This window comes from Entelurus aequoreus, linkage group LG03 (genome assembly GCF_033978785.1).
Source record: "Entelurus aequoreus isolate RoL-2023_Sb linkage group LG03, RoL_Eaeq_v1.1, whole genome shotgun sequence".
Classification (NCBI taxonomy): domain Eukaryota; kingdom Metazoa; phylum Chordata; class Actinopteri; order Syngnathiformes; family Syngnathidae; genus Entelurus; species Entelurus aequoreus.
The window spans coordinates 55,731,902-55,746,169 of NC_084733.1; the positions used below are offsets into that span (position 1 = coordinate 55,731,902).

The window sequence follows — 14,268 nt, forward strand, 5'->3', positions numbered from 1 at the left end:
TTCTTTAATGGTATTGATGTTTCAATGAACAGCCACATCCTACCCATCATTCATGCCTCCTGAACTGGCCGTGGGCACCCACACGGGCAGCTGTGGACATGTCATGCATGCCACATGCTGGCAAAAGTAAGCAAGCCTCACCGTCCTCTGGGCTTTTATAAAAGTGTAACTTGCTGTTTTCCCTGTTATTTATTTCTTCAATCAGATATTTTGAGGCAGTCCAGAATACAACCAGAAACCGTCTTCACGCTGAACTCATCATCGACCTTGAGAATGGGGAATACATGTGTCCTCTGTGCAAGTCGCTATGCAATACCGTTGTCCCCCTCATCCCCTTGGAGCCAATTGTATTCAACTAGTGAGTGATCCACCTCGCCTGGCAGTCTGCTCCAATTATCAACTGAATTAGTTTAAATGTTTTTCTTCATTTTTGCAGTGAAAATGCTGAGATAATTGGTCAACATTTGACTATGACTCGCTGGATTCACATCCTTGAGGCCAGGATTAAAGGACTCAAGGCCATCACTCAGGACAATGGTGAGAAGAGACCCATTTGTATATTTTAACAGATACTAAAATATTAGCATTCTTAGCCATTATACTTGCAGGAGTTGAAGTGAAACTGAAGAGAAAAATGGTTCCAAGATTTTGAAGTGTTGAAATTTTGATTTTGGGTGGTAAAAAGTAGATAATACAAACCCCAAAACCAGTAAATTGGCACGTTGTGTAAATCGTAAATAAAAACAGAAAATAATGATTTGCAAATCCTTTTCAACTTATATTCAATTGAATACACTGCAAAGACAAGATATTTAATGTTCAAATTTTTTTTTGCAAATAATCATTACTTAGAATTTAATGGCAGCAACACATTGCAAAAAAGTTGGCACAGGGGCATTTGTTACATGGCCTTTCCTTTTAACAACATACATAAACATAAGTAAACGTTTGGGAACTGTGGAGACCAATCAATTTTTTAAGCTTTTCAGGTGGAATTCTTTCCCATTCTCGCTTGATGTATAGCTTCAACAGTCCGGGGTCTCTGTTGTCGTATTTTACGCTTCATAATGCGCCACACATTTTCAATGGGAGACAGGTCTGGACTACAGGCAGGCCAGTCTATTACCCGCACGCTTTTACTACGAAGCCAGGCAGTTGTAACACGTGTAGAATGTGGCTTGGTATTGTCTTGCTGAAATAAGCAGGGGCATCCATGAAAAAGACATTGTTTGGATGGCAACATATGTTGCTCCAAAACCTGTATGTACCTTTCAGCATTAATGGTGCCTTCACAGATGCTGGCTTTTGAACTCTGCGCCTATAACAGTCCATATGATTCTTTTCCTCTTTGGTCCGGAGGACACAATGTCCACAGTTTCCAAAAACAATTTGAAATGTGGACTCGTCAGACCACAGAACACTTTTCCACTTTGCATTAGTACATCCTAGATGAGCTCGGGCCCAGCGAAACCGGCAGCATTTCTGGGTGTTCTTGATAAATGGCTTTCGCTTTGCATAGTAGTTTTAACTTGCACTTACAGATGTAGCGACAAACTCTAGTTACTGATAGTGGTTTTCTGAAGTGTTCCTGAGCCCATGTGGTGATATCCTTTACACACTGATGTCGCTTTTTGATGCAGTACCGCCTGAGGGATCGAAGTTCATGGGCCTTGCCACTTATGTGCAGTGATTTCTCCAGATTCTCTGAACCTTTTGATGATATTACAGACCGTAGATGGTGAAATCCCTAAATTCCTTGCAATAGCTGGTTGAGAAATGTTGTTTTTAAACTGTTGGACAATTTGCTCACGCATTTGTTCACAAAGTAGTGACCCTCGCTCCATCCTTGTTTGTGAATAACTGAGCATTTCATGGAAGCTGTTTTTATACCCAATCATGGCACCCACCTGTTCCCAATTAGCCTGTTCACCTGTGGGATGTTCCAATTAAGTGTTTGATGAGCATTCCTCAACTTTATCAGTCTTTTTTGCCACTTGTGCCATGAGCAAATAGCTAATATTTGCAAAAAAATAACAAAGTTTACCAGTTCGAACTTTAAATATCTTGTCTTTGCAGTGTTTTGAATTGAATATAGGTTGAAAAGGATTTGCTAATCATTATTATATTCTGTTTTTTATTTACGATTTACACAACGTGCCAACTTCACTGGTTTTGGGTTTTGTAATAATAGATAATAATAATGAATTTGAGTTATATTGCGCTTTTCTACACACTAAAAGCGCTTCAAAGATACCAGAGAACCCATCATTCATTCACTCCACATTCACAAATTGAGAGACTGAGAGGCCTGCTGACCCACCATCTTTGTTCTAATTCAGCTCAAACAGGTGTTAGACCAAGCATGTGTACTCCTCATAGCAGTAGAGCAGGGGGACCCCTAACTCTTTTTTCAAAGTAAAAATGTGCCATTGGACTGTTGGCCAAAAGCAGCGATTCCAAGCGTACAGCAACACCATGAGTGAGAGGGTTAGCTCCATACTACCAAATATGAGGTAGTGGAGATTGTCACATTTGATAGATGGCAACTAATTAGCAATGTGGACATTCCATCAATGATTGTGAGCTTGAAAAAGGTCATTATAAATATGTATTATTTTGTAGAAGCCACCCTTTGGGGTCCAAACAAAACAACTTGGACTCCAGTATGAGCCCCCTGAAGTTGCGGTTCTAGCTTCAAAGCTTCAATCTGTCCAGTGTTTCCCACACATTCATTTATTTGTGGCGGCCCGCCACGAAAGAATTATGTCCGCCACAAATAGATTTTTTTTAATAGTTTTTTTTTTGTTGTTGTTTTTTTTGTCCTGTCCAGCTTCTCAGGCAAATCATATAGTTGATGTAGATGCCCATACCTGTATAGGCTGTTCAGATTTACTTCACAAAAGAGAAGTGTAGGATACTTCTCTTGTTGCCTTATTTGTATTTGACCACTAGTGTTTTCTGTTCATTTGTTACTGACTGTGGCAGGACACCTTTGCCTCTGTTTCACTTTATGTTGCTGGTAAATAATATGGTTGTAGTAGTAGGCTAAAGTTAAATTATTTAGTATGCACTAATTAAAGGGGCTTTAAGAGACATTTTAGCTTTTATATTTTATAAGATATATTTTTTGTAAGAACCACAATTAATAAATATATTTCAGTGAATAACTTATTGTTCAAATTTGTATATAAATATGAATATACATAAAGTTTATATACATAAAGTGTTGTAATTATATTGTAAAATGGATGGATGGATGGACGTTTAAAACAAAACTGTTATTATTAATTAGTAAGTATACATTTTTTTAACCTTTTTAGAGAAAATCATATCATTGTAGTAAATTATGCAAATTACTTGATGATGTCATGGTGACCACGCCCATAGCCACGTCCCCACCGCCACAGGTATCTCGGCAGTTTATGGGAAACACTGCTGTCCTATATGAGACTCCACTTCAGCTATGTATTGCTTTTTAAAGTTCAAATTTGAATGACAATAAAAAGGAAGTCTAAGTCTTTAGCTTTAGCTAACAAGTAAAATTAGCTTATTTGATTGCTTCCATTCCATAATATGGTAAATAGTAAATCGTTAGGATTTTATCAATGCCAACACCAATATCGATATTCTGATGAGTACTCTTATCGGTACTATATCAGAATCAGAATCAGAATAGTTTTATTGCCATTGTTTGAGAACGGGTTCACAAACTAGGAATTTTTCTTGGTGCAAACGTGCGACATAAAAACACATATAACACATATTTGGTAATAAAAAGAGCTGTAACTGAGCTACCAGATAGACTTAGAAGGAATTCAAGGAATTCAAGGAGCTGCTGTTAGGAGTTATTGTTCATTTGCCTGATGGCCGAGGGGAAAAAACTGTTCAGGTGGCGGGAGGTGTGGGTCTGGATGGAGCGTAGTCTCCTGCCTGAGGGGAGAGGGGAGAATAGTGTGTGTCCAGGGTGAGAAGAGTCAGCTGTGATCCGACCCACACGCCTCCTGGTCCTGGAGGAGAACAAGTCCTGGAGGCATGGGAGCTTGCAGCTAATCACCTTCTCAGCAGCACGTACGATGCGCTGCAGTCTATTCTTATCCTGGACTGCGGCGCCGGGGAACCACACTGTGATGGAGGAGGTCAGGATGGACTCTATGATGGCTGAGTAAAACTGCACCAGCATCTAGGTCGGCACCTTGAGTTTCCTCAGCTGCCGCAGGAAGTACATCCTCTGCTGGGCCTTCTTGATGAGGGAGCTGATGGTCAGCTCCCACTTGAGGTCCTGGGTGATGGTGGTGCCCAAGAAACGGAAGGAGTCCACAATGGGGACGGGGGTGGGAGCGTCAATCAGGGTGAGGGGGGATGGTGGGGCTGTGACTTTCCTGAAGTCCATGATCATCTCCACTGTTTTCTGGGCGTTCAGCTCCAGGTTGTTGAGGCTGCACCAGGACGTCAGCCGGTCCACCTCTCTCCTGTAGGCGGACTCATCGCCATTCGAGATGAGCCCGACGAGGGTGGTGTCATCCGCAAACTTGAGCAGTTTTACGGATTGGTGACTGGAGGTGCAGCAGTTTGTATACAGGGAGAAGAGCCAGGGGGAGAGTACACAGCCCTGAGGAGTACCAGTGTTTGTGATTCGACTGTCCGAGACAATCTTCCCCAGCCGTACGTGCTGTCTTCGGTCTGTCAGGAAGTCATTAATCCAACTGCAGAGGGAGTCAGGCACGCTGAGCTGGTAGAGCTTGTCTCGTAGCAGTCCAGGGAGGATGGTGTTGAAGGCAGAGCTGAAGTCCAAAAACAGGATCCTAGCGTAGGTTCCTGGGGAGTCCAGATGCTCCAGGATGAAGTGGAGGGCCAGGTTCACTGCGTCATCCACAGACCTGTTGGCTCTGTAGGCGAACTGCAGTGGGTCCAGGAGGGGGGCGGTGATGTCCTTGAGGTGGGGGAGGACCAAGCGCTCAAAGGACTTCATGACCACAGACGTCAGTGCGACCGGCCTGTAGTCATTTAGTCCTGTGATCCGTGCTTTCTTGGGGACAGGGACAATGGTGGAGGTCTTAAAGCAGGACGGCACGCGGCATAGCTCCAGAGAGGTGTTAAAAATGTCAGTGAAGACAGGAGCCAGCTGGTCCGCACAGTGTCTGAGAGTGGAGGGGGAGAACCATCCGGCCCGGGGGCCTTCCGCGTATTCAGCTTTGAGAACTGCCGGCGTACATCCTCTTCTTTGATGGAGAGGGTCTTTACAGTCTTATGATGTTTTTGGAGTCCTGTGATGTCATTGAAGTCCTTTGAGTCCTTTAACTCCTTTAATGAAGTGCTGGCATTGGTGGGGAGGGTGATGGTGGGGGGAGCATGGCTTTGATGAGCTGGAGGCCGTTCATGACGACAGTAATGTGTGTTGAGGCCCTGAGCGAGAGTCCGGTCATTCAGGGCCTGGGGGTTTTGGGCTTATAGTTCGTTAGGGCCCTTAGACCTCTCCAAACTGCCGCATAATCATTGGAGCGGAACTGTTCCTGTAGACGGTTAGAGTACACAGATTTAGCTTTCTCCACTTCCCTGGTGAAGTGGTACTTTGCTTCTTTGTATGTACTCCGGTCCCCGTCCTCCACGCAGCCTCCTTTTTCTTGCGCAGCTGTCGGAGCTTGGGTGTGAACCAGGGCTTGTCGTTGTTATAACAAACCCTGGTGCGCGTTGGAATGATGCGCGCCTCATTGAACTGTATGTATGAGGTCACAGTGTCCGTATACTCGTCCAGATTGTTCGTGGCCGCTCCAAATGCCTCCCAGTCTGTCGTTTCCCAACAAGCACGCAACTAGTCCACAGACTCGGCGGTGAAACACTTAATGTTCCTCATAACAGGTTTAGCCAGTTTCAGTCTCTGTCTGTATGAAGGGATTAAGTGCACCATCACGTGATCTGATAGTCCAAGAGCAGCGCGCGGGACTGCATGAAAAGCCTTGCTCAATGTAGTGTAGCAGTGATCCAGCGTGTTCTCCTCTCTGGTCGGGCATTTAATAAACTGTCTATACTTTGGTAATTCCTGGCTCAGATTTCCCTTGTTAAAGTCACCAAGTACGATAACAAGAGAGTCAGGAAAAGACCGTTCCACATGTAAGATCTGTCCTGCGAGCGCGCGCTGAGCGTCACGCACGTCCGCGCCGGGCGGGATGTAAACAGCCACGAGAATGAATGAAACAATCTCACGCGGTGAGTAAAAGGGCTTACAGTGGATGAAGAAATATTCCAGAGAAGAAGAACAGTGTCTGGAAATTACTTTCACGTCTGTACACCAGCTGCTGTTGACAAAGAAGCAGAGTCCACCGCCTCTTTTTTTGCCAGAGAGCGCCGCGTCTCGGTCCGCGCGGAGAAGATGAAAGCCCTCCAGTTGAAGCGCGCTGGCCGGGACACTTGCGCTCAGCCAAGTCTCCGTGAAACACAACACACAGGATGAGGAGAAGTCCTTGTTCCTTCTCATCAGCAACGCTAGCTCGTCCATCTTGTTGGCAAGTGAGCGGACGTTGGAGAGAAAGATGCCTGGTAGAGGCGTGCGTAATCCCTGTCCGCGAAGACGGACAAGTGCGCCCGCTCTCTTTCCTCTTCGGTGCAGTTTTCCTCTTTTGATCACAGAATGGACCAAATCCGCAGCTGACGCTAAGATGACTGGTAACAAGTCCATAGGGATGATGGATCTGATGTTCAGTAGCTCTTCACGGGTGTAAGAGCACCCGGAAACACAATTTATGTACAAAAACAAACAAAACAGAGCGCACGAGAGCACAGAGGCAGCCTTCATCGGCGCCATGATGATGACGTATATGTGATTGATGTTAATAAAAATGTGAAAAAAATGCATTTTCATAAGCATTTTATTAGCACAGGAGGTTGTACCAACATCATGCAATGTCTCACAGCAGGGAAGTATTTTATCAACATTTGCTTTTTATGTTTTAATTAAGTCAACTATGTTTGCAATGCAAGGTGCAATGCAGTTATCTCATCTTTTTGTAAAGACCACACAGATCCATTACTGCAGTGTTCCCCAACCTTTTTGTAGCTGCGGACCGGTCAACGCTTGAAAATTTGTCCCACGGACCGGGGGGGGATTGGTATTTTTTATTTTTTTTGTCATAAAGAAATACAATCTTGTGTGCTTACGGACTGTATCCCTGCAGACTGTATTGATCTATATTGATATATAATGTAGGAACCAGAAATATTAATAACAGAAAGAAACAACGCTTTTGTGTGTATGAGTGTGAATGAGTGTAAATGGGGGAGGGACGTTTTTTGGGTTGGTGCACTAATTGTAAGTGTTACTTGTGTTTTGTATGTTGATTAAATAAAAAATAAAAAAATACATTTATTTTTTATTTTTTATTTCTTGTGCGGCCCGGTACCAATCGATCCACAGACCGGTACCGGGCCGCGGCCCGGTGGTTGGGGACCACTGAATTACTGTGTTCCTTTTAATTGCAATTACATTCAGCTGGAAATATTATTGTTTCACATTCATCTGCAGCATACAGACCTTTTACATGATATATATCATATAAAATATATATTATAAATCAATGAGTATGTTAGGTTACCGTCAAAATGACACTAACTTATCAGCGTGCATGACCTTGAGTGAATTGTGGAGGAAGAATTGTTGTTACAAACTGTTGTGTTGCCTTGCTTTCTTATTTGTAATTATTCCAAACTAATTATCAGATCTTACCCGTGTCTTGTTTTATGCGTTGCAGCAGCACACAAATAAATGTGACACCGCCCGTGAGTCATAATTACTGCGGTCTGCTGAATAAAAATAATACCAATCGCCTACTCATTTGTCCAGAATCTTAACGGTCCTCCTGGACCAACCCAATTAGGAACAAGTACTCTGTATACATCCCTAATGGTAAACGTAATAAAGTAATTACAGTGCATCTGGAAAGTATTCACAGTGCTTAATTTTTCCACATTTTTCTATGTTATGGCCTTATTCCAAAATTTAATAAATTAGTTTCTGTCCTTAAAATTCTGCACACCGTAAATACCCCATAATGACAATGCTAAAACTTTTTTTTTTTGAGATTTTTGCCAATTCATTAAAAATAACATACTAAAAAATCACATGCACATAAGTATTCACAGCCTTGGCCAAATGCTCAAAACTGTGATCAGGGGAAACTTGTTTTTAACTAATCATCCTTTAGATGTTCCTACAGCCTAATTGGAGTCCACCTGTGGTACATTAAATTTATTGGACATTATTTGGAAAGGCACACTCCTGTCTATATATTAGGTGCCGCACTTGACAGTGTGTTGCAGAGCACAAACCAAGTATGAAGTCCAAGGAATTGTCTGTAGACCTCTGAGACAGAATTGTCTTGAGGCACAAATCTGGGGAAGGGTACAGAAAAATATCTGCTGCCTTGAAGTTCCCAATGAGCACAGTGGCCTCCAACATCCGTAAATGGAAGAAGTTTGGAAACCCCAGAACTCTTCTTATGGCTGGCCGTCCGTCCAAACTGAGCAGTAATGGGAGAAGAGCCCTCATCAGGGAGGTGACCAAGAACCAAGAATACTGTAGCTCTGTTAGAGCTACAGTATTCCTCTGTTGAGAGAGGAGAACCTCCCGGAAAGACAACCATCTGGGCAGGAATCCACCAATCAGACCCGTAATGGTAGAGTGGCCAGACTGAAGCCATTCGTTCATAAAAGTTTGCCAAAATACACCTGAAAGACCCTCAGACCATGAGAAACACAATTCTCTGGTATGGTGAGACAAAGATTGAATTCTTTGGTGTGAATGCCAGGCATCATGTTTGGAGGAAACCAGGCACCGCTCATCACCAGGCCAATACCATCCCTACAGTGAAGCATGGTGGTGGCAGCATCATGATGTGGGGATGTTTTTCAGTGGCAGGAACTGGGAGACTGGTCAGGACTGGGAGACTAGTCAGGATAGAGGGAAAAGATTAATGGAGCAATCTTGGAAGAAAACCGGCTCTAGAGCGCTGTTCAACTCAGTCTGTGGCGACGGTTCATCTTTCAGCAGGGCAATGACCCTAAGCACACAGCCTGTGCCTCTGTAAATGTCCTAGAGTGGCCCAGTCAGAGCCCAGACTTGAATCCAATTAACTATCTCTGTGAACCGATGCTTCCCATCCAACCTGATGGAGCTTGGGAGGTGCTGCAAAGCACAATAGGCAAAAAGGAATGTGTGAAACTGTCCAAAGATGGGTGTGCCAAGCTTGTGGCATCCATCGATTTTCTTCCGCTTATCCGAGGTCGGCTCGCGGGGGCAGCAGCCTAAGCAGAGAAGCCCAGACTTCCCTCTCCCCAACCACTTCGTCCAGCTCCTCCCGGGGAATCCCGAGGCGTTCCCAGGCCAGCCGGGAGACATAGTCTTCACAACGTGTCCTGGGTCTTCCCCGTGGCCTCCTGCCGGTTGGACGTGACCTAAACACCTCCCTAGGGAGGCGTTCGGGTGGCATCCTGAGCAGATGCCCGCTGCTCCTCTCAATGTGGAGGAGCAGCGGCTTTACTCTGAGCTCCTCCTGGATGACAGAGCTCCTCACCCTACCTCTAAGGGAGAGACCCGTCACCCGGTGGAGGAATCGCATTTCGGCCGCTTGTACCCGTGATCTTGTCCTTTTGGTCATAACCCAAAGCTCATGACCATAGGTGAGGATGGGAACGTAGATCGACCGGTAAATTGACAGCTTTGCCTTCCGGCTCAGCTCCTTATTCACCACAACGGATCGATAAAGCGTCCGCATTACTGAAGACGCCGCACCGATCCGCCTGTCGAGCTCACGATCCACTCTTCCCTCACTCGTGAACAAGACTCCTAGGTACTTGAACTCTTCCACTTGGGGCAGGATCTCCTCCCCAACCCGGAGATGGCACTCCTACCTTTCCCGGGCGAGAACCATGGACTCGGACTTGGAGGTGCTGATTCTCATCCCAGTCGCTTCACACTCGGTTGCGAACCGATCCAGTGAGAGCTGAAGATCCTGGCCAGTTAAAGCCATCAGGACTACATCGTATGCAAAAAGCAGAGACCTAATCCTGCAGCCACCAAACCAGATCCCCTCAACGCCTTGACTGCGCTTAGAAATTCTGTCCATAAAAGTTATGAACAGAATCGGTGACAAAGGGCAGCCTTGGCGGAGTCCAACCCTCACTGGAAATGGGTCCGACTTACTGCCGGCAATGCGGACCAAGCTCTGACACTGATCATACAGGAAGCGGACTGCCACAATCAGACAGTCCAATACCCCATACTCTCTGAGCACTCCCCACAGGACACGGTCGAATACCTTCGCCAAGTCCACAAAGCACATGTAGACTGGTTGGGCAAACTCCCATGCACCCTCAAGGACCCTGCCGAGAGTATAGAGCTGGTCTACCGTTCCACGACCAGGACGCAAACCACACTGTTCCTCCTGGATCCGAGGTTCGACTATCCGGCGTAGCCTCCTCTCCAGTACACCTGAATAGACCTTACCAGGAAGGCTGAGGAGTATGATCCCATGATAGTTGGAACACACCCTCCGGTTCCCCTTCTTAAAGAGAGGAACCACCACCCCGGTCTGCCAATCCAGAGGTACCGCCCCCGATGTCCACGCGATGTTGCAGAGTCTTGTCAACCAAGACAGCCCCACAGCATCCAGAGCCTTAAGGAACTCCGGGCGGATCTCATCCAGCCCCTGAGGCCTTGCCACCGAGGAGCTTTTTAACTACCTCGGTAACCTCAGCCCCAGAAATAGGAGAGCCCACCACAGATTCCCCAGGCACTGCTTCCTCATAGGAAGACATGTTGGTGGGATTGAGGAGGTCTTCAAAGTATTCCCTCCACCGATCCACAACAGCCGCATTAGAGGTCAGCCGCTCACCATCCTCACCATACACAGTGTTGACAGTGCACTGCTTCCCCCCCCCCCCCTGAGGCAGCGAATGGTGGTCTAGAATCGCTTCAAAGCCGTCTGGAAGTCGTTTTCCATGGCTTCCCCAAACTCCTCCCATGTCCGACTTTTTGCCTCCGCGACCGCTGAAGCCGCACTTCGCTTGGCCTGTCGGTACCTGTCCGCTGCCTCTGGAGTCCCATGAGCCAAAAGGACCCGATAGGACTCTTTCTTCAGCTTGACAGCATCCCTCAACACTGGTGTCCACCAGCGGGTTCTAGGATTACCGCCACGACAGGCACCAACCACCTTGCGGCCACAGCTCCAATCAGCCGCCTCGACAATAGAGGCACGGAACATGGTCCACTCTGACTCAATGTCCAGCACCTCCCTCGTGACATGTTCAAAGTTCTTCCGGAGGTGGGAATTGAAACTCTCTCTGACCGGAGACTCTGCTAGGCGTTTCCAGCAGACCCTCACAATGCGTTTGGGTCTGCCAGGTCTGTCCGGCATCCTCCCCCACCATCGGAGCCAGCTCACCACCAGGTGGTGATCGGTAGAAAGCTCTGCCCCTCTCTTCACCAGAGTGTCCAAAACATGAGGCCGCAAATCAGATGACATAACTACAAAGTCAATCATGGAACTGCGGCCGAGGGTGTCCTGGTGCCAAGTGCACATATGGACACCGTTATGTTTGAACATTGTGTTTGTTAGGGACAATCCGTGACGAGCAAAAAAGTCCAATAACAAAGCACCACTTGGGTTCAGATCCGGGCGGCCATTCTTCCCAATCACGCCTCTCCCTGTTTCACTGTCGTTGCCAACATGAGTGTTGAAGTCCCCCAGCAGAACAAGGGAATCACCCGAGGGAGCACTCTCCAGTACTCCCTCAAGGGAATCCAAAGAGTGGGTACTCTGAGCTGCTGTTTGGTGCGTAAGCACAAACAACAGTCAGGACCCGTTTCCCCAACCCGAAGGCGGAGGGAAGCTACCCTCTCGTCCACTGGGTTAAAGTCCAACGTGCAGGCTTTGAGCCTGTAGCCTTAAGACTGTAATTGCTGCCAAAGGTGCATCAACTAAGTATTGAGCAAACCCTGTGAATACTTATGTACATGTATTTCTTAGTTTTTTATTTTTAATAAGTTTGCAAAAAGCTCTAAAGAAACGTTTTCACATTGTCATTATGTATAGAATTTTGAGGACAAAAATGATTGTTTTCTATTTTGGAATAAGACTGTAACATAACAAAATGTGGAAAAAGTGAAGCGCTGTGAATACTCTCCGGATGCACTGTATATAGCTCCATACCTATAATTTTTTGCCATTTTTTTCCCTTTTTCTTCTTTCCTCTTTTTTCTATATTCTGCACCCGATGACTTCGACTTTCTCTTTTCCATGTTTTGTTGACACTCAGTCATCATTCCCCATGCTGAGTGCTATTGACAGTTTAGTAAAATCAACACAGCATTACACAGTAATAAAACTAGTTCCTCATTGTCTATACAGTATATGTTCTCATTGATGCAGGTAATTTTATTCTCAGGGCATTAAAACGATCACAACTGGACTGTTCAGTTTGTCTTAGAAGACGTTTCGACTGTCATCCAATGATCCAAGTACAATAGGCTTCATTAGTTCATGCTCATAGTCTTAAATTGGTAAGATTTAATCCTTGTTCCTAATTCTATTTTATTACATACAATTTTTTAAGCAATCAAAATAATTATTTCCTGATAGGGTTGTGCATCGTTTGAATTTTAACCTTTTCCGGTTCCTCGTTTCGATTACGGTTCCTAACGGTTCTTGATTTCGATTCTTTTAGGAGGCAGTCCCAAAAATGCACTATTCCCATGGGGTTATTTTTAAGCAGTACATACATATAAATCAGTTGTTATATCTGTTTTGAAGTTTTTTCTATAGGAGCATACTTTCACAGAAGTTTCACTTTATTTTGGATAACTTCATAACAAACATTTATACATACTGTATTCTGTTGTTTATGTGTTAGAGGTAGAGAAGTTATAATCAGGGTTTTATGCTGCCGATTCCAATCATCCATGAGTGAAATTGGCCAATACTGATCAAATGTATTTAGTGTAAAAAAAAAAATCCAACAATCAATGTAAATTAAATTATTCATTGAAGAGTGCTATTGACGGTGTAACAATGTCAACACAATATCATACTCGTCCCTTATTTTCTTTTATTACATATTCTTTACAAAAAAACACTACATATTACCTTTTGAACTCATTTGGTTTTTGCCCTCAAAGTCCTTCTTTGTCCAAGGTATTATTAACTGAATTTGAAAAATAATAGCAAAAATGTAAAAAAAATAAAATAAAATTGGGGTAAAAAAATTAAACCTTCTATCTAATCATTCTAGTATCAATTATATAATGATACTACCATTGGTATCAACACGATTTATGATCGATCTGTTTTTCTTTTACGTGTATATCTGAGAAGAGAACAGAATAGAATAAAACTGCTAGTTTACCTACTAGCGTAGCTATTAGCTTGCCTACTCCTACTTGCTCTTCCTCTGTGTGTAACATGTTTAATCTTGACATTCAGTCTTCCAGTGATAATAAAACTTAAGAACTGTAGTTTATTTCCCGCAATATAGGATTATTGACTTAGAAGAGGTGCTCCTCACGGTGTATGAAAATACACCTAGCTGCGAGCTGCGTCTCTGGCAGCTAACTAATTATTCCAGTCGGCAGAGTGAGCATCACAAATAGGATTTTTTTTTTTTAAATTTGGATGATTCTGGGAGAATCGAAACCCAGATCCCATCAATACTCGATGGTTGATGCCCTACCCCAGGGGTCACCAACTTTTTTGAAACCAAGAGCTACTTCTTGGTTACTGATTAATGCGAAGGGCTACCAGTTTGATACACGCTTAAATAAATTGCCAGAGATAGCCAATTTGCTCAATTTACCTTTAACTCTATGTTATTATTAATAATTAATGATATTTATCTTTGTGGAAACACTGATCATCTTAATGATTTCTCACAATAAATATATATATAGAAACAGATAAATATCAATATGCAACACTTTATTTTTCTATTTTCTCTAAGTGCACATTTTTCAAATTGAACATTTTCAAATGATCACTTCTAAGACAGTCTTGTGAAATCACAATATCCCATTTTAACTAGCTAGCCACTAACATTTTTTAACAAATCATGAATTACTTTGCACCATGTTTGTACAAATAACTCATGTAAAATACAAAAGTCAACTCTCAAATGTTTAAATAAATCATGTCACACTTTGAACTGGACACCAAATCTGTTATCTGTTTCTTTTTCAGTTAGTGAAGACCAAGTCTTTAAAATATTTTCTTGGATTTTCAAATTCTA

General features: G+C 44.0%; 1 protein-coding gene across 1 annotated transcript in view; it reads left to right on the forward strand.

Moving 5' to 3' along the window:
- Positions 1–14,268, forward strand: part of ubr1 (ubiquitin protein ligase E3 component n-recognin 1) — an 82,271-nt gene that overhangs the window by 49,563 nt on the left and 18,440 nt on the right. The window contains exons 31-33 of the mRNA XM_062042230.1: positions 33–126; positions 206–358; positions 437–537. Coding sequence (XP_061898214.1) covers positions 33–126; positions 206–358; positions 437–537 — 348 coding nt within the window. The remainder of the gene's footprint in view (positions 1–32; positions 127–205; positions 359–436; positions 538–14,268) is intronic.